Source organism: Ailuropoda melanoleuca, chromosome 6 (genome assembly GCF_002007445.2).
Source record: "Ailuropoda melanoleuca isolate Jingjing chromosome 6, ASM200744v2, whole genome shotgun sequence".
Taxonomy (NCBI): domain Eukaryota; kingdom Metazoa; phylum Chordata; class Mammalia; order Carnivora; family Ursidae; genus Ailuropoda; species Ailuropoda melanoleuca.
In genome coordinates, this window is record NC_048223.1 from 39,269,495 (window position 1) to 39,290,337 (window position 20,843).

The 20,843-nt window shown below is 37.5% G+C and overlaps 1 protein-coding gene across 19 annotated transcripts in view; it reads right to left on the reverse strand.

Annotated features, from left to right (window-relative positions):
• Positions 1 to 20,843, reverse strand: part of ARPP21 (cAMP regulated phosphoprotein 21) — a 151,699-nt gene that overhangs the window by 84,627 nt on the left and 46,229 nt on the right. For 18 of the 19 annotated variants that reach the window (XM_019794561.2, XM_034662269.1, XM_019794564.2 and 15 more), the window contains exons 6-10: positions 17,499 to 17,643; positions 15,989 to 16,067; positions 15,269 to 15,328; positions 14,403 to 14,543; positions 638 to 746 (exon numbers count right to left, since the gene is read on the reverse strand). In XM_019794561.2, coding sequence (XP_019650120.1) covers positions 638 to 746; positions 14,403 to 14,543; positions 15,269 to 15,328; positions 15,989 to 16,067; positions 17,499 to 17,643 — 534 coding nt within the window. The remainder of the gene's footprint in view (positions 1 to 637; positions 747 to 14,402; positions 14,544 to 15,268; positions 15,329 to 15,988; positions 16,068 to 17,498; positions 17,644 to 20,843) is intronic. The other variant, XM_034662271.1, reaches the window with a different exon arrangement.

The following is a 20,843-nucleotide window of genomic DNA, read 5'->3' on the forward strand; positions in this document are numbered from 1 at the left end:
TGTCACAAGCAAAATGCACAACAAGGAGAAAGTTCTGCTACAATTCATGCAAAACAAGCACACGGTTTACATGGACAGTAGAACATGGGAAGGAGGAGGGGGGAGACTAAAACATGAACTCGATTCTTCTCTGTGAAGACTTATTTTAGGAGAGTTGCAAAATCCACCTGTCCTCACCATAACAAGGTTTGTTCTTTACAGCTACACCAGTTGGTCATCGGTCCGTATTGAGAATCCAGCTCAATTTGTGCACAACTGAAGGACAAAGCTGTAGGAGTGGAAGGACTGCCATAGTTACACAGACATCTGGAAATGCGATGACAAAGCTTTTCCCGACAGCTCCGGCCGGTGGCATCCCAACCCGCCCAACACATGCAGCAGGAACTGCGCCAAGCACCACCCATGCAGCCCAACGCAGAGCCATTGCTGAAGCAGTCAGGACATGTTCTCTTGGCTACCCACTGAATGCCAAAGGGGGAGGCGGGGGGGGGGAGCAAGGAGGTTGGAAAGAGGACAGTCAGTATCTGAGGCAGGGGGGAGCTAGGGGAGGGAGAAGGGGACAACAGAACGACAAGAACATAAGTCAGCCCACCTTCAAAAACAACAATGTCAGCCACTCTCAAACTTGAGAACCAACCTGATTGTCTTCTTTATCAATACTAGAGTTATCTCGCTTCAAGATAAACCGCTTCTGGGATTCTTCACCTTTTTCATCTTTTAAATGTTCACAAAACCTTTGCTCTGGTCTGCCAGCAAAGTAAAACATATCAATAAAAAAGTTTTCCCCCTGTTTAAAGTTATTTTCTTAGTGCTGTTTTTCCCCCACAGTGGCATTCAACTTAAAAAAAAAAAAGTCACACGTGGTTTTGATGCTAGAATTTGCTAGAATTGCCGGCATTATAAAGGTAGGTAATAATATGTCACTTCACAGGTCTTGTTAGAATACCTTTTGTTGTTTTGAATTCGGAGTCTTGTTTGCTGAATGCTTCTCACCACGGCTGAAGTTAAAAAAACATTTTAAAGGCCTGAACATATGTAGCATATAGACGTTTACTTTCATTATTTTGACCTCCATCACTCCTGAATTCAATCAAGTTCACAGCCACATTGTCAAACAAATACACATGTTTAGAACTGGGGCAGACCATATTAATTCACCAATGTCTGCAGATTTGAGGACCGCTCCTGTCATATCATCCCTCTCAAGAGCCATCAGAATCCATAGTGAGAGAGGGTCATCTATAAATTCCTTTCATCTTTCAATGACAAATGCTCTGGAATCTGGCTCCAGTAGACTCTGACATCCTTGACCATGTCTTGTAAATCAGTTCAGTAATTGGGGAAACAGGACATATTTAGTTTAAACAACTTAATGGCTGATTAGCATGGGGAAAATGCTCCAAGCAGTTACACACTATTGATTAGTCAATTGATTTTTTTAGATCCTCTTAATCATTTTATATTATTACTGGAAAGGGCTCCATGTTCTTGTTAATTTCCCACACTCATCACTGCATGCCACAGAACTCAATGAATGACTTGGGCATGGGTTCACCCCCAGAGGAAGTGCTAAAATGTTTGTCCCAGGTTTAGAAGAAGTTGTAATTGATGACTCTCATTAAAGCGTCTCTGTCATGTCTGATGTATTACTTCTGAAGCCCAGTGGGTTTTCTATCTCTACTGGGTTCATTATGCATTCTGTTATTGGAAAGCCACTTCACAGTGTCTGTTGTTTAATATGGGTGACCAGTAACTAAGGGAATGTCATAGTTTCCTTCTAGCTCCCAAATAAGCAAATGGCATGTTGAAAACAAAGGAGTCGTTTAAGTATGTAGTTCAAACCTTGACATAATGCGCCCTTTTCTCAAATACATGTACAGAGATTATACTGATATTGGTGCGCAGATACTAACACAAAATTGGAATAGTACCAGTTATGGCTTCCAGAACTGTGTATAGTTTTGGCAAAACGGTATCATTATCTTACTCAATCCTTACGATAAAACTTTGATGCAGGAGAAGCAAATATTTTATGCCTCTTTTACAGATAAAGAAGTCATCCCTCCTTGATCCTTCTGACTCCCAAGTTTATAGATTTTCCCAGCAAGCCACAGGCATCAGTCTATTCACAACCTTGCAGAGATGTGATTCAGTTTCTCCCCTTCCACAGCACAGGGCGGCGGGCCAGAGGCCCTCCAGCCTCACAACGAAGAACAAAAACCCTGCATGACATCATCCGAAAGATCAATGGAGATGTTTTCCACCAAAATTAAAATGTAAAATAGATACAACAAACAATCTGCAAGTGCAAATATGACATTTGAAAATCAGAACACTAAGGGAACAAAGTAAACGTGCACTTTACAGTGAAAAGGCCATTTCCAGTGGAGAAGGTAAACGTGCTTCACTTGTAGCAGGCTCAGGGCACACCTCTCACCCCACTGGAGAGTCCTACAGTGTTAGTGTGCACACCGGCAGGCCGCTGTAAGCCATAACGATTCTCCAGGAACTTTTTTTAAAGCCTCCTAACATTTTCAGCTGATACTTAGATGTTACTTTTTTGTTTGTTTGTTTTTTAATGTAGCAAGTGAAATTGGGGTATCAACTTAAATACAAATGCTGATTGCATCAATGCTAAGTAAGTCTCTCTGAACGTGCTTAAACTCCATAGTCTGGTGAATCCTAGTAGATAAAATGCTTTGCTTGCTGCCAAGTTTACAGATCTACTTCTTGTATTTGTTGCTAATAGTCTGTAACTGTTCATTTAGATATAAAATGGTCGGGAAATGTGAACTTTTTGATTCATGAGCAGGTGAATTTGCTTTAGACTAACTTCTTTAAGAAGAAAACCGCTTTGAGATTTCAGCATACTAACCAGGGAGAGAATGTGAGCTCCATGTTTGTAGAGACCTTGCTTTTTAAATACTTAATTCTTCGTGCCTAGAATGGTGCCTGGAATAAGGGAAGCATTCAGTTGAATAAATAAATTAATCAATGTATGAACGAATGAAAATTTAATAGAGCTGTTTACGAATCACCATATTTTAGGGACAGATCAAAGAGTCACTGAATAAGATATGTAGTCATAAATTTTTAAATTACAAAACAACAAGAGAGAGTTTGGTTAGCAGAATCATAAATTCAAATTTAGAACATGAGGAAGATCTTTAAAGATCAAATTTATGTTTTGGTTCAAGACGACAAAAAAGAATTATGTTACTTTAAAAAAGTTTTTAAAATTTGAGGGCATTTTGGGGAAAAAAGGTGGAAATGAGAACCTCAGTTTTTTTTAGTTTGGAACTCCTCAGTTTAAAGTGTTATAGCTACAAGAGCTGTTCAAATATTATTTTTGAAATTTCATTTGCATTTTTTATTTGTTTTTCATAGCAGGACATATTTAGGAAAAATACATCTGTCACATAAGAAAAGAATAGTCAAAGGAGCTTGTTCTAATCAATAAGGTAAATGTGATACAGAGCAAAAGTATTTCCTGTTCTGATACATATTATGTCAAGTTCATTCTCCATAATAGCTTTTCAAAAATATCTTGTTTAAATTTTTTTCAGACTTAAGAACCTAACAGTCAAAATTATTAATCCCTTCATGGTTTTCCAAAAATATTTTAAGTGATTATAAAATAACCATTTGAAGTTTGTGTAAAAGGGGGAAAAAAAAACTAGTAAGATTGTTCCAGGTTGATTTTATTGAGAATTATCTATTACTCTAGAGTTAATGGGGAATTTGCAGTTTAAACTCATGCAAGCTAAAGTATACAACTCAAGTATTGCATGAGATTGAAATACAAATTACTGGTAATGCACCATTATATTAGAGCTTTTAAAACTCCTTTTTACCACAAATTTAACATCATAGCAATGTTACTTCTTAGCCATAAACTGAATGGAGCTGAAGTAATATATTATGGACCTTTATTTAAAATGGGAATGAATAACTTTTACTGTATCAATGTAACTCTAAGACAAACTCCTCCAAGCTGCAAAATGTCATGGTATTTATTAAATTAATGATAACTAGAGTTAACTACATACATATCTCATAGTCATGCATAACACAGGTCTGATTGCTTTTCCTGATGGACTATAGTCCATGAGGTATTATTTCTAGCTTTCTCTCTCTCATCATCAAAAAGCAGAGAAAAGGGATAATCTTTCTTCTTGGTGAAAAGATAGTTTCTTCTTCTTAAGGCACAATTTGTAGTAGGGTATTTATTCTAAAACTCATTTTTCGTGTGTGGTGACAGTACTGGCATTTCCAGTCAGTGTCTTGGTATCTCCAATCAGACCTCTGAACAATCAGAATTAAGTCCTCACTTTTCCTCATTAGACAGAGCTCAGGATCTGAGAGGCAGTATGGCTGAGTGAAACCCTAAATAAGACATTCAAACTCTGTCTTCTAGTCAATCTGTTACAATTTTAGGGTTCCCCCCCCTTTAAGCTTAAAATAAATGAACACTCATTATTATCTTAAAAATCTTTTTCATCTAGAAATATTTTCACCATCAGTTTCTTGAGACTGAATTTATTAGTTTTCTTCCAAATAGTTAAGCTTAATCCCTCCTCTCCCCATATACACACAGATGAAAAATTCAATTCTACTAAATATGGACAGGCTTAAATGGGAATCTTTGCATTTCATACCGAATAACTGAAAGACAGTCATCAATATGCATAAGTATCTTAACAAAAAAAGGTTTCTGTGCACAACAGGATAAAATATTTTGATGGTGTAAGACATCTATCAAAAATATTTTAATAGCCGAACATATTAGGGGAATCTAAGAAGCACTGTTCCCTTAGTACTTTTAAGTCTTCAATTAAAATATTTATAGCTGATGTCTTTTATTTAAAAAATAAAGTCCTACATTCTTCTTCAAGTATTTCTTAACTTCCCCTACCATTTGGTGATTTTATACCATTTCATTGTCTTTTAAATGAGACCACATCTTAGAAACCCCATATAAGCAGTACTAAGTATCCAGCTTCCTTTATTAGCATCTTCCAAACTCACGTTCTCAATTTTCTATACCTTTGACAAATTCATTTTATTCTTCTCTGTCTCAATTGTACTGTATATATAAACAGAGCATTTATGCTGAAAGTATAATGTCTAACAAGAAAAATGAGAGTAGTTGTCTCTGGATGGTGGAGTAATGGGCAACTTTTACTTCTAACCTTTTATATATTTGCGATCGTTATAATAAATAGCATTTTATAACAACAAATAATAAATGCTATTGGTTTAGAAATATATGAAACCAATTCAACAACCTTCAAGTGGCTTGTATATAATCATTGAATTGTAGAAAATTAAAATATTCTTATGTTTTGAACATTTTCTTTCATGTCCTATATGATTTTATGATCTAAAGTGGATATTTAGTTGTTTCATTTTGTCAAAAAAAAATCACCCTTTTTATTGCTACGTCCTTGTTGATCAAAGTGCATAGAGACTTGCATTTACTAATGATACTCTAAGGATAATAACAAACTGACAGTGTTTAATCTCAAGACCTTTTTTTTTTCCCTCTTTAAAGGGAGAATCCAAATAATAATGATACAGAAAAAAAGATAAGAGGGATGAGGGGGAAAGGGAAGAAAGGAATAAATTATGAAATTTGAAAAAGAGAGAGAAATCCTATGCATTAAGACCTAGAAGGTTATATTCTGTGTTCGTGAATTTGGCTATTTCTGAACAGTACTGAGCATGGTATTGCCAACAATACCAAAGAGGCACACACATCAGACGGATACACTTATCCTAACAAAACAAGTATGTTTCTGCAAGTTTACCTATAAATTGAGAATTTCCACAAATGAAAAAAAACTTTTTTAAAAAGGGCTAGATTATCACTGAACTTTTCTTTAAGTTCTCCATCCTTCCATTTCAATATTGCATGAACAGTAAAAGGCGGTATCATTAATATATGCAATGACCAAAGCTCCATTCCCCCAAAGCACAATGCATTTGAATAATCCAATAGCTTTATATAAAATGGATGCCAACTAGCATAGTAAATTTAACATAGCAGTAGTTTTAATAATTAAGCTAGTTTTAAACAATTCACATATAAATGCTGGAAAGCAGGCCTAACAAAAGTTTGACTTTTCAAAACATGCATTGTGGTGTCTTTTCAGCTCTGCACCTTACTAAATGTGTGCTTTTTACATTCACATCCCTAAGAGGGAGGTGTTGTTTGTTTGTTCTGTTGTAAAAATGAAAGACAATAATAATTCTTAGAGTGTTTGGGAGAATCAAGGAGATAAAAAGATAGGGCAAGTTGAGCGTCAAGCCCAATGCCAGGTACAAGGAAAGCACTCAAAAGACATGATAAGCCATTATTACCATTGTTCCTATCTTTCTGAGTGGTCAAATCTAAAGCTACCCCCAAAGAATATTGAACCAACATTTACATTAGTGTTAACTTTAATTAGGATAAATCCAATCTGCACTATAATATTCAAATAATGGTTTGATTCATGTGTTCCAAATGAAGCAGTAACAATTGTCTGAAAGTAATGTTTTCTTTGGAAACTGCTGAATGTGATTATTGTTTCTTGGCATGAAAAGCTTTTTGCTTACACATTACAATGCTGTGTATAAAAACATTCCATTTAAGCTTATATGCAAATATAGTATTTTACTTGCTGAGAAGGTCCAGAGTGATCGGTGTGCTTTAACTGATAGAAAATGACTAAATATTTTTTGTATGTGTAAAAAAATGCTGCTTTTTTTCATTTTCCTGGTTTACAGGGTGGGAAGCGAGGACTGTGCTCCCCCGGGAACGCTGTGGTATCTCGAAAGGCTGGGAGGCTAAAGGAGTACAGCTGTGGGGTAAAATGTATTAGGAGCGCATCCACTTCTCAAGGTAGATTTCAATTTATTGTTTGAAGATTGGTACCAATAATTACAGTCTAGCATTTAAGTATGTGATTCAATGGAAACCAGACACCTTTGACCAATAAACACAACTTTTCTTTCTACTGTATGGCCAATTCTATCTTTCCTAAAGTAGTGATAACATGCTCATGGCCTTTCCACTCTCAGAAATCTTGAGATCAAGAAGACACAAGAACTACATTGAGAAGACCAGCACTTTGTTAAATACAGCCAGACCCACATCTTCAAGTATGCCTGAAAACTTTCCCCGAGGCACAAAAGCTAAAGTGACTGCCAACCCTAAAGGTGGATCTAGAAACAAGAAAGGGAGAGCTCTGCAACTGGGTCTCATCCTGCAGCCTACAGCAAGCAAAGCTGCAGGGGGAAGCAACCGAGTTCTAGTAACATCGCTTCCTACAAAACTATTGCACATTTGGGATAATACTGTATGCGGTATATATGTATACAGTGAACCCTTCTCCAACTGTCCCAACCCATACGACACAGATCATATATTTACACACACACACAGAGTCCTGATCAACATTATCTCGGTTCCTTAAGTAAACTATAAACAGAAGATGGACGTGTTCTACAGCCTATAGTTCTTGTGTTCAAAGCATGACACTGAATATCAGAGATGCCCTTTCCACTTGGCACTGTCTAAGAACCTGGAACTGGGTTTTGTCTTGCTTCAACATATGCCAGGAAAGTTTTTCATCCAGTGTGTTCTGGAGTTTTAACGTCCACCTTAGTATTACCATTGTTTCATTGAGCTCCCTGTTCAACTTTAAAAATTAACGAAGTACAAATTAGGATTTTGTCAGGAAACCAAGGAAAAGCGTTTGGTTTTCTTCTTCCTTTTTCATCATTTCAGAGTATTGATCTATTCACATTAGTGCTTGTTTCCCTGAACTTAGGAGAAGGGTCACGGCTGAGACAGGGGCAGCAGATTTCAGTCTTGGATCTTCTCTGAGTTGACTAAGTAAGATCGAGACATGAATCTCAATTTTTGCTCCTGTAAAATGGTCTAGCTTTATCTACCTCGAATGTTGTGAGCTAACTAGTGTATTTATTTATTTAAAAGCATCATCACTCCATGGAAAAGCTCTTTTAAGAGAAAGTTACATTAAAAAGATTCTAATGGGATAAAAGTAGCAGGCATGTTTCATTTCCAAAATTAAGGGGTAAATCATCCATGCAACACTCCAAGAGCCATAAATAATTTCAAGTAGGAAAAGGAACACAACAAACTTATTTTCTCTCCTATGATATATTTCTGAGACTTACCTATCTCATCTACAGGATTCATTCTCTGAAGTATTTGAGAATAGTATGAGAAAATACAACATTTGAGAGAAAATGATACAGAGTTTGACCAATGTTAACAAATCAGTCTTACTTTGAGCCTGAGTATTGATTAAAGGACTAGGTTGTTGGTTCAGTAAATAAAGCTTCATGGCTTTCCTGAGAGCAGTGTGATTCTTAGTTAGGTTTCTGATCTTTGGCTTCGAGTCAGATGCTTTTCAAGGCTATTCCTATAAAAAGTGCACAGTACATTTACCACGTTTAGAAATAACAAGATGCCAACCAACCACTCAGAGATTTCCAAGAGGCACTTGAATAAATTGATGCCTGATCTTCTTCAGAGAATCGTAAAGCAAGCAGCAGTATCAGGAGTAAACTGCTACTCAGTTTACTGATGGTGCCATTCACATGCTCAGCCAAAGGAAATGGAATAGAACACATGTGGAAAGGAAAGCTGGGGGTTTTAGTTAGTTTTGTTCTAAATGCCCTGGATCACTTGGATCACCATTCTCAGGAATCCAGGCACTGTGGTCTCTTAAGGTGTGGGCCCAAATCTCTGCCTTTGGGTCATTATTCTTGTTTCATGCATTCTGGGGCCAGGGATCTCTCTCCTCCAGTGGAGATGTCATTTCCTTCTTTGCTCTGCACTCTGCCGACAGTAGGGCATTTGAGGCAATGACAGTGGGCGGGTGCAAAAGTCAAAAGAAAAAATATTCAAAAGATGACAACCTTATAACATGACAATTATCTGGGACTAGTTAAACAGTTACTCTGACATATGCAAAGACATTCAGATACACATGGGACTCTCTTTGCCTAGGACTGATCTTGGCCCTTTGAAAAATACTAATGCAAGGAGATGGTTTCAAGCCTCCAAATGATACAACCTGAGCATATATCCTTTCTCTAACACAGAGAAAGACAGACAGAGGTGAAAAAAAAATCATCTAATAAAAGAACAATGGGCTGCTTTGGACTAAACACCCAGAAAAGTACGCAAAAGACAGTGTGGAGATCAGAAAGGCAGACAAAGAGAAGAGCAAAGATTCTCATATAAAAATAGACTCATATATTTGTAGCATTTAAATATTTTTTTATAAAATCATTGTTCATATTTTTAGCCTCAATCCAAAAAAGAAAAAAAAAAAGCAACAGTATACAGAGTAAGTACGTTTTAAATATCACTTGTAGTACCAAAATGACACACACCCTAACACCCCCTACCTGGATTCCCAAGGGGCTCATTTGCTGCTACCACCTAATCTGACAGTTAACAAAGAATCCCAACAGAAAACAACTTAAAAGTGCTACAGAGTGAAATGTATTTCTGGCAATATACGGGGGAAAGAGGGATAAACTAAAGGTGAGAGAACATAACAGGGTGAATCTCAGCTCAAAAATGCCATTCGTCGCTTCAACAAAAGGCTGTGAATTCTAGCGCGGGGCATCCCAGGCTATTCAGACCCAATTTGTGGACCGATAAGTGGCTGGGAGGCTCCAGGTGACACATACTCACCTGTTCTTACCCTGGCTAGCTCAGAGAACCAACAAGGTTTCGGGGCTGGAGGGTCAGGTGACTTCCTGGTCAACTCTCTAAAGTACCCAAGTTTGCTCAGAGAAAGGCACCTTCCTGGAACGTCTCCCACATGAGCATGGCTGTCATTTCCTACTCTCTCTGGACTACTGTATCCTTCAAGCACAACCCACACTCTTCTGGCTCTGGCATGAAACCATGGATCCGGGTAATTGGCTTGCCTGTAGCAGTAATTTCGTAATAATACAATAGGTAGGTTTACCTCCTACACTGACATTATTGTTGTGCAGCTTTTTCATTTTTAGGGGAAAAAAGATTGAAGGAGAGTAAAGCAAGGTTGATGCTGAATGGATATCACCCCTACCAAATGCTGCAGTAGTGATAAACACAGAGAATGTAGCAAGAACTGTCAAACTGTGGGAAGTATACACTATGTACTGATACCACAGAGTTCATGTTTGAAAATATCTCCCCTTCCCCCTGCGCCCATTCACGGTTTCTTATCAGACAGCAAAAGACGTCTAAGAGGTGGAATTCCTGACCGACCAATCCAGGGAATCTTGCTGAGGATTTTGCTCAAGATGCTCTGGGTGTTTTTGCTCTAAGAGAGTTAGATTATTTAAGAAAATTGTTCTTGGCATTTAACAAACTAACTTGGATCCCAGCCATGCTAATCATTGCTTCTCTGTAATCCCAAAATTGAACTTGAGTGTGTGCCTCATTTTCTGCTTCTGTAAAATAAGGCTCTAATTACTTAGGTTGTAAATATGTTTTCAGGATTAAATGAAATAATATACATGAAATAAGAGGTAAAGTATCCAGTGCAATGAATAATAAGTAGGTAATTCTCTTGTATCACTTCAGCAACTGAAAAGTCTGTCCTTAGACAAACTTTTTCCACCATGAAGGACCGATATATTTTATCTCAGGAGATCAGAGAAGATACTGGAGGAAAGTAAAGTACGTACACACACAAATACAATCCTCACAGTGTATTGTCATGAGTAAATGTTCTGAACCTCATGTGAAACTATTCTCACTCTGGGCAAAACTTAATATTCTCAAGTCACATTGTATAATTACTTGAACTGTTCATAATCTAGAGAAGCAAGGATTCTGGGTAATAAATTCCAGCCATTTTGTTGCTGATAGGCATCCATGTCAGAGGACCAGTGTCATTGAAGAAGAAAAATTAAAAATTATATTAAAACGTGCTTTCTCTCTGTCAGCCTTTTAGTTAATTTTGTGTCCTCCATCTGCATTTTTCTGCATTTCTCCCAAGCTCTGGTGCCATTTAAAACATGCAGCTTCATGTGTTTGCACTAAAGTAGTATCAAACTCTACCCCTGCAAAGGTATTCTCAAGTCACAAAACCTACAAGTAGTCGTCTGAGGAATTTCCACCTCCACCTCCCTCCCCCACATAAGTGGAAATATTTCCATCCAATAATATTCTCTTATACATCTATTGCTCTGATCCCCATGACCATCACATGCCATTTGCCCTAATAGCACAACCCTTGAAATTTCCGAAGAACCAAAGATAATCAAGACACCCAGGACTTAAACAAAATGTTCTGAAAACAATGTTCCATTTCAAACTTCAAATCTAAACGAACATGGTCACAAACTTCTAAAATACTTTAAAACATACAACTTTCTACAGAACAACAATTCTCCTTTGCTAAAGCTGCCAACAGTCATTCAGGTTCTGAGAGTCTGACTTACTGCTATTTGAAAAAATGACATTTAATTCATCCCCTTCTCTTGTCCTGAAAGATATCAGCACCTCCTTGCCCCCATCTCCAAACAATAGCCAATCAAATAGAGGATGATCGGAAAGGGGGCTGGAATAGAACAGCACGACTTGACAGCTCTGGGTTGAACATTAGTAAGCTCAACTCTTCAGGAAATACCTTAAAAGTCGATGACCTACAGTCATTTGTCTTTTTTGTTTAGGCATGGCCTGACTCATGCAAGAGCAGGCACAAGGAAGAGATGGAGCCAGTCCGGGCCCTTCCATCATAGCAACTACACGTGAAGTGTTCTCTGAACGTGCCCTCTTTTGCTCTTCCAGAAGGCATAAACAAGAGGTGTCTATTTAAAATTGGCTATTTGGAAAAAAAAAAATAGCTAGTGTTCTCCTGCACGTGAAGAAGTCTAGTAAAATGATAATATGATACCGATTAGCCAGAAAATGGAAGTTTTCAAGGGACAGATTATATCCTCCAGCAGTATTTGGAAACTTGCAAGAATCACACAAGTTCAGACAAGAGCTGCTCAATAGAACTTTCTGAAATAATGGCAATATTCTATGAATGTTCTGTCTCATACGAGCACTTGAAATGTGGCTAACCTGACCAAGGAACTGAATTTTGAAGCTTAAATCTTATTTAAATTTAATTAATTTAAATCAAAATGTAAATAGCTCTATGTAGCTAGTGGCTACCATTTTGGACATTGCAAGTTTAGAACCACCACTCAAGGGGCACCTGGGTGGCTCAGTCATTAAACATCTGCCTTCAGCTCAGGGTGCGATCCCAGAGTCCTGGGATCGAGCCCCACATCAGGCTCCTCCGCTGGGAGCCTGCTTCTTCCTCTCCCACTCCCCCTGCTTGTGTTCCCTCTTTCACTGGCTGTCTCTATCACTGTCAAATAAATAAATAAAATCTTTAAAAAAAAAAAAAAGAACTATCACTCAAAGTTTACTGAGAGTCTTTACACGGTGCTTAATTTTCTCAAAAACCACTCTACCTAAAAACAGGTATCCAAACTGTGCACTAATATTGTGACCATGCGGTTCAAACAAAGTCAACGTGAATTAACAATCAATGCACTATCTCTACTAGTTGAACCTGTATCAAACAACATATTTGATCTATGGGCTTTTCCATGTCTCTTATGGCCTAACAAGAAAAAGAGGAAAAGAACAAATGAAAAGAAAAATTGTCATTGCTGGCCTATTTTGCAATCAGTGTGTCCCCGCACTTACGGTATCTAAGGGTCATTAAGAGAAACCAGAGTGGAGAATGAAAACCAACAACAGCAACAATGAGGAATGCTTGATGGAGAGGGGACATATAAAGGATTAAAGGACAGTGACCTTTCATTCCAGCGACAGTTGAAAATACGAGGTGCATGTCCCAGCAATCAGATAAAGTGGAAAAGCTGATAAATTTTAAAATGTATTTTGCCAGTACAGTAGAATGCAACCTAGAACCCAATAATTCTGAAGCTTCGAGGGCCCTTAAATATCATCCACTTCAAACTCTTCTGCAGATAAATAAGTAATTGGAAGCCCAGAGAAGCAAAGAGCTCGGTGTCCCTGAGATAATAGTCCAGCTCCGTCCCAGATTTCTGTTTGTGTTCTCTCCACTATGACCTTCACTCTCGTTCTGCTGGACACAGACTGAGCCTTGAGTAGAGAAAGAGCCTCATCTCTAGCCCTACTTGTCCAGACTCTGGTGAGCAGAAAATAGGGTTCGATTGTTTTTATTTTATTATTTTTTAGAGATTTTTTAAATTTATTCATTGGAGAGAGAGAGAGACAGCAGCAACAGGGCAGGAGGCAGAGGGAGAAGCAGACTCCCCACTAAGCAGGGAGCCCTACCTAGGCTCAATCCCAGGACCCTGGGATCATGACCTGAGCCAAAGGCAGACACTTAACTGACTGAGACACCCAGGTGCCCCCAAAAATAGAGTGTTTGAAGCACGCTGCTCTGCTTGACACAAATGCTCCCTTCACTAGCACAGCATTCCTAAAACCAATGCAATTTACACAAGTTACCAAGCACACTGTGAAAAAAGAAATTACAATGCACAAATGTTTTACGAGAATACTTTGCATGGGGACAGTTTTTCAGCTTAACATCTATTTGCTATAAAAGTGGCTTGCTCTGTGCTCAAACCATACATGACTTTAAGAGAGCCAGGTCCAAATTTCCAAAGCAAATGACTACTCATCCTATGCTTTTGGTGACTCAACAGGGACCATGAAAAGATATTAAGATAGAAGCAAACGATTACTTTAAGGAGCAAAACCAAATAAACATCTTCCTTTTGGAGCTAGAACTTAGATATCTAGCTCAAAATTCTCCTTTTACAGGTGGGGGAAAAAAAAACAACGAAAAAACCTGAGATGGCAGATTTTAACTGACTTGTTTCAAGTCACACAGCTAGTAAGTAAAAGAATTGGGACTTAAGGCACAGGATTTCCATCTCTGGATGCAGAGCATTCCGTTACTCTAGAAACAACAGTAAGACAGAAGTCTACAGACCAGTAAAAGAAAGAAAGGAACAATTATCCTGTATATGTCATTGCTGTTCTAAAATGTCTGTTTTTTGAATTTGAGTTATACTTTGACATAAAATGTCCCATTCCTTTTTCTGTAATCACACGGAGTATTGGTGGAAGAAAGAAACTTATGTTTCGTGAGCTATGGAAAAGATCTGGGAATAAACCCCCTTTACTGCCTAGATTTCATAAACTTTCCCAGTCCTCAGATAATCTCTTACAGATAAATGCCACACACCACTGATAAGTGCAAGAGATAAATAACACTGCACATTTTAAATGTCATGTACTTTGAATTTTATAACACGCTCTTATAAATGAGTTCATAAGAGAAAAAGAAAATGCTAAATAAATACAGTGATGGGCTTACATTCTTGTGCTGCTGGTCTTGTTGATGATAACAGATTTCCCGGTTTGATCCACATTGTGATCCAACCCAAAGTAAGCTGCCACCCGATGGACGAGCATCCTCTGATAGGATGACATCTGAGGGAACTTTTTATAATGGTTACTGGAAAGGCAAACAAGAAGCAGTGGAATCAGCATTTGTGTTTCTGGCCCGTAGGACATTCTGTAGGTACACACACAAAACCATTCCTTTTTCATCCAAACCACGAAGCTTATTTCGTCTCTGGCATCACTTCATGTCCTCATTTCCAGACAATTTTCCACTTATTATGGATTTATCGATTAAGCTACACTAAGTATCTTTGTTTCACAGTTGCACATTTCTCACTGCAAAGGGAACTTAATGTCTGTTGGAAAATATTCTATTTTAGTCCATGATACCTTATCAACAGAGCCAGGCTCAGGACAAATCATATGACATAGTATGTGACTGCAGATGTCTATCTGGAGATGTGTCATTACACGGTTTACACTGAAAGCAGCACAATTATGACCAGGCATAACTGACTGCAGCCAGCTGGAGCCCATTAAAAAACTATAATAAAAATGAAAAGGGTTGCTTCTTGTCACAGCTACTCTATGCTAATCAGTGGCCCCCTGTTTATTGCCATTTTGTCAGGAATTTAACAAGCAGGAGCACACATGGTCCAAGCAACAATTCCCATCAATATATAGCTTCTAATCCTAATAGCGTCTCCATTTAACAAATTGGCAAACATATTAAATAATGTTTTATCTATCCTTAAATCTTTCCAGAATGAATAATTAAACCCAAATACCAAACCAAGGCACATCATATAAATTAATCAGCTCTGCAATATAACATACTTGTTGTCACCAATGAAATCAATAATTTCCTGCTCCATTTTCAAGAGTATCATCCTGTCCCTGCAAAATAAATGTTAAAATGAAAAGGTTTGAGGCACTTGCCATTCCCAAAGACCTAAAAAGTTCATTTGTGTGTCTGAAAAAGATTGGTTAAGTCCATGTGACTATATATCTTTACCTAGCTCTTCTTTAGAATATGCTGTCCTTATGCATATGATTTCATTCTACTGAAGATTGTTTCTCATTTCATTTGTAAAGTATTTTGTAATATTGAAACTTCTGCAATTTTAATGTTAATTAAGACATGTAAGGTGTTAAGCCCATAAGACACATCAAATACATTGTATATTTTAAATTAATAGGAAATTGGAGCAAAGCAAAGCCCAAGTAAATAGTTATAGAACTGCAGTCAAACATAATCAGTTTATTTAACATTGACTCTCATTCTCTTTTTCCCCTTAATCAGTATCTCTTTGTGACCAGGAAAGCAGAACTCGTAAACTATAATTTATTCATTGGGTAACTACCCAGGAATTAAGACTATCTAGAAACAGTAAACATGCAAACTATTAGCAGAAAAGAGGAAATATAAGAGATAGTTTAAGACATTAGAAAACGTGCCTGCGTTTTACAACTCTGTACTTAGAAGTGCTTGGACTCAGGACTTCACAATATTCTACCTGACTCTTCTAAAAGTAAGAGGTTTATTTAATAATTTACCTGGAATTATTCTTTAATGTGTTAATCAGAAACTCATGTAAGTCTATGCCAGTAGAATCCGTGTATTCTTGGCTGCAATCTGAAACAAATAGCAGGAGGGAATTGTCAGGAATGCTGATGGTGAAGGAGGGTGGAAAAGGTTTCTCTCTTGTTGGGTAAATTTTAGGTGAAGCTATTGGCGTGAAGGTACATGTTTCAAAACCAGCAAATTGGCAGTAACACCAGAATGAAAACCAGATTCGAGATGGAGGAACCCAGTAGATCCTGAGAGTGGAAAGATCCAGCTGTCACGGGAGGGGATGTGGGCACAGTCGGGTAGGAGGTTGGTGGGTGAAATGTCACGTGTTCATTCCCTGCTGTCAATCAGCAAGGCCACAGCCTCCACATGACAGGTACTACCAACCCACAGAGAGAGCTCTCAAGAGTACGAGATTCCAGGAAACCCTTTTCCTCTTACAATGGAGAAGGCAAAAAATGAAAACTCTGTGATAAGGCTGTCTAAATATTCATCACTACAAAACACAGGAGGGCACTAAACATTCCCAAGTCTTTCAAATCTTTTGATGCTAGCTAAAGCTTACTTTCTAAAGCCAGCTTAGGAACCTGCACTTCTTTACTCCTGTCACTTCTTGGGTTTTAGACATTCAGTAGCAGAAATAATCATTAAGCAGATACATGGCTACAGAGCATAATATAGGCAGTCATCATTCCTCAGCTGATCGGATGCCCTGTTCTTTCTCAGTTATTAAAAAAAAAAAATGTCTATTGCAAAGCTATTTATTCATGTTATACTTGATTTCAACTTAACTTACTTTTGTTTTAACTTTTGTTTCCTTTTTCTTGTTTTGTTTTTGTACAACTGTATGGCCAACAATTTGAAAAGTCTGGACTATGGGCTTGGGGTTTTAGAAGGAATAGATTTCTTTTTTCTTGGAAAAATTTTATTGGAGTAGAAGTGTATATTTTTTAGGTGAGACATGATGTGGCAGTTCTGTGGGTTGTGGAGCCCAAATCCATTTGTGGCAGATACAATGTTAATCACGTAGTCCATTGACATTGATGTATATACATCTGTGCTTTGGGGACGACATCACTTATCGGCTGTGAATTGCTCATCTAGTGTCTGTCTTTTAAGATAAACATGGAAGTTAAGATATAAAACTGGGTATCATTACTGTTCATCAGCCCAAGTTAATTGGGCTAATAAACCTGAATTAAGAGCAGATTTACACTCAGCCATTTGTACAAACTTATCTTGAAAATAGAAGACCCGAATGAAAATCCAAAGAGATAAGTGATCCTAAAATTAACCTTTCTGGATACACAAATAATGACACCATGAACAGAAAGGAAATAGAGTTCACATCTTTTACACACACACACACACATACACATAGAGAAGAATATGCAGAGTTTGGTGGCAGGTGAATATGTGTGTAAATCGAGGATGTTCTCTGTGACTATTTATCTGTCCAAATTCAGTAAGTTCAGGAAACATGTTCACATTCACCTTTTGATAACATTCTGATCTTGGGTTTTTCAGAGGTTTTATCTTTGTTTTTATCCTTTTCTTTTTCTCTTTCTGAGTCATCTTTCCTAGATTTATCATCCTCTTGCAGGCTGGGAAAACTGGAAAGCTGTAAATGAATTGATTCCTGTTGGGGAAAAAATATAATAATTTAGGGCCAGATTTAAGAATCTCTGTCTGGTTTCCATTTTGCATAGAGGTAATTAAGTACAGGAAAATGAAAGCCAGGAGCAGATTTTTTTTTCTTAAATGGTAAAAAAATTAAACCTGTCAGAAAAATAATTGCCCTTTAAGGTGAATTAAACTTCAGAAGTCAATGGGAGGTCATGAGAAACATCTAGTACTAAAACTTGGCCTCATGAATATTAACATTAAGCAAGTTACTTTCCCCTAGATCATACCTCTTATTTTCTCTACAGGTTTATTTTTAAACACTTAGGAAACATTTCCTTATCAGTAAGCTTGCGTCACAGCCACTGCCATGTCTCAAAAGAAGGAAGGAAAAAAAAAAAAAACTTCTGAGATCTTTTCTGTAATTCCTTATAAGGAGAAATCTGCACAAACATAGACAGACAGGTTTTACGAATCATAATTACAGATAGAACAGACATAAAGGCCTTAATAGCCAATTTACAATAAAAAGTCTGTTTTAGAACCACATCAACAATGATTTCTGCTATTAAGAAAAGCCAAGCTATCTAAATGCAGGAATCTCGGGCATGGATGATTATCACACCTTGTTTACAAAATGCATTAATAAGTCATCATAATGTATGGTTAGAATCAGCATTGCCTTTTAGAAAGCAGAACTATATTTCCATCAATTAAATATAAATATTTAATATTATTTTAATTTTTGTATCAGTCAATTCTTTCCAAAATACAAAATTCTCTTGAACTGGTGCTTTGGTACGCTATTGACCGTTTACAGTATTGGGACTGGATCCACTTTTATACTTATTTATTTTGCACTAGAAACAGATAATTCTGTTTCAACTCACATATCAGACATGTGGTTGATAGTATCTTCACTGTTTTGAAGAAGAATGAGCCGAATCATATTTTTTAAAGAAGTTTTATGAATAACCCATGCTATGATTAAAACTATGACAAATTAACCAACATTAAGCCTGCTTTCTCTTATGTAAGAGATCATTTGATGGGAAAGCTTTTTTCTGCTAGTGACATTAAAATTTATGGTGTAAAAAAAAAATTCCCAATGACTAATAGTGTTTCTCACTAAAAATGAAACTAATGCTCTTATACGTGTGATGCCTAAAGTGATGACTAAAGCAATGCCTGTACCTCCTCAAATTATGGCCATCCCAGGGTTTTTAATGCTCTTGGTAAACCTGGCTAACCTAACAAGCATAAACAAGGCCGCCGAAACGAAGTTTGCTTTTTAGGAGGGCTCCACTGTGAACTCCTGGCTGGAATAAAAAGTCACCAGGGATAGAGAGGATGAAATAAAACACGTTCTCATGATAAATATTTATCTTAGCCAGATTGCCTGACATCCACGTGTTTATCCCGGGGATGGACTTACACAAAATAGGTAAAACTGAGTGTCACTTGATTATAGGTTCTTTTGTCATGTGATTTGGGACAGAAATGTCTTTAGACTGCAGAGTTTTCGGGCAGATTTTAAGGTTTTGACTTGCTTCGGCTTGCTAAGGAGACAGCTGGAACATTTCTGGTTCAGAGAATATAGTTGGGGGCGGGGAAGAATCAATTTAATAGTTGATCAGCAGGGGAAACTGAGGGCACCAGGCCATTGGAGTGGTCTCATTGCTTCTTCAAAACCTCTTGCATCACCCAGCCTCTGTCAGTTTCAATCTATAATCAAAGAGGCTTGGAAGCATAAATACAAGAGCAGAGGCTGAAAGATAGCTTCCACCAGAAAAAAAAAAAAGTACATACTCACGCCATGTGTGGACAGATACTATTCTCAGAAAAATACCTATCTTTTCTATACATAAATACACATTACGGTGTTGAAAGAACACACAAAAGTGCTATAGAGTTGGTAAAAAACAATCTGTTATTTTTTAATATTTTTATTGATATGCTCAATAATAAAATACAAGTGTTAATACATTGGTACAGGATAAATTTATATCCAACAACAATAAAAAGAATGATTCAAGTCACAGTAATACACTGATAGGTAAATAGTATAACATTAGAAGAGCAAAACTCCTTTAACTGAAGGACAGACTGAACCATCAGCTATGGGTCTGAGATCAAGTAATACAGGTAGCAAGAGTTTTTCCCACACAGGAAAATGAAGGCAGTTTTCAAATACTGTGAATATACAAATATTAAGGAAGCAATACAATCCATGTACTGTATACTTCTGCCAGGGTTCTCTGGGATTCAGTTCCCACATTTTGTAAGTGCCGGGGGTACCTCATGAAAGCATTGCATATAAGCTCAAAGGTCTGCTTCTTTGTTCTCTAGCAAGTCGCACGCCCACTCGCTAATATGTGTGTCTGGGTATTTTCTATTGGCCGCCTGCTCCCACCACCCCTCAGCCAGCCCAAAGAGAAGTACACAAGTTCTAATGCTCTCCTACACAGCTAGTCTTGGTCACTGAGCTTGAAACCAGCAGGAGCAAATCACTGATTACATCTTATTTCTCTGCACCAATTGTATGGAGAAACTAGACTTAGGTCTAGGACAGGCACTATGAAACAGATGATCTCTTAAAAATTTCCTCCTGGTACCTTGTCAAATGGGATGAAAAGCAAATTAAGTCTATAAAGGCTGTCCTCCTCTGCCTGGTATTAGGAGTGGGGGACACCTGGGGCATGACTTCTCCCAGAGTCTGTCATTCTGCAGAGTTAACATATATTGTGTGCAGTACATTATAAGCCATCAATCAACATTTAATAATACAAGCCGTGATAGTCACATCAGTCCCCCTTTTCAGTCTCCATTAAAAATAGAAGCACAAATAAAATGCTGAAGAAAAGCCACACATTTCTCAGAGCCCAAGTAAAATAAAGCTTGTGTATGAAACATAGTGATGGCTAGAGAAAGATAGCCTGTCCATGCCTTACGACATGAGTGGCACGGTAAGAAAATGAGGCTAAGGGAAAAAAAACAATACTCTTAGGACAAAATCTATAAGGTATTTTATTTTTGGTCCTTTCAAAGAAAGTGCTCTCAATGCTCTCTGTATCCACGAGGAGAATTTAGAGTATTTCAATTAAAGTAAAAAGAGGAAAGCAAACAAGCCCAAACAAAAGTAATGATATCTTAATAAATTTTCTCTCCCCTGGGCTCAGATAAATCATTTTACTTTTGTCTTGACTTCTCTCAGCC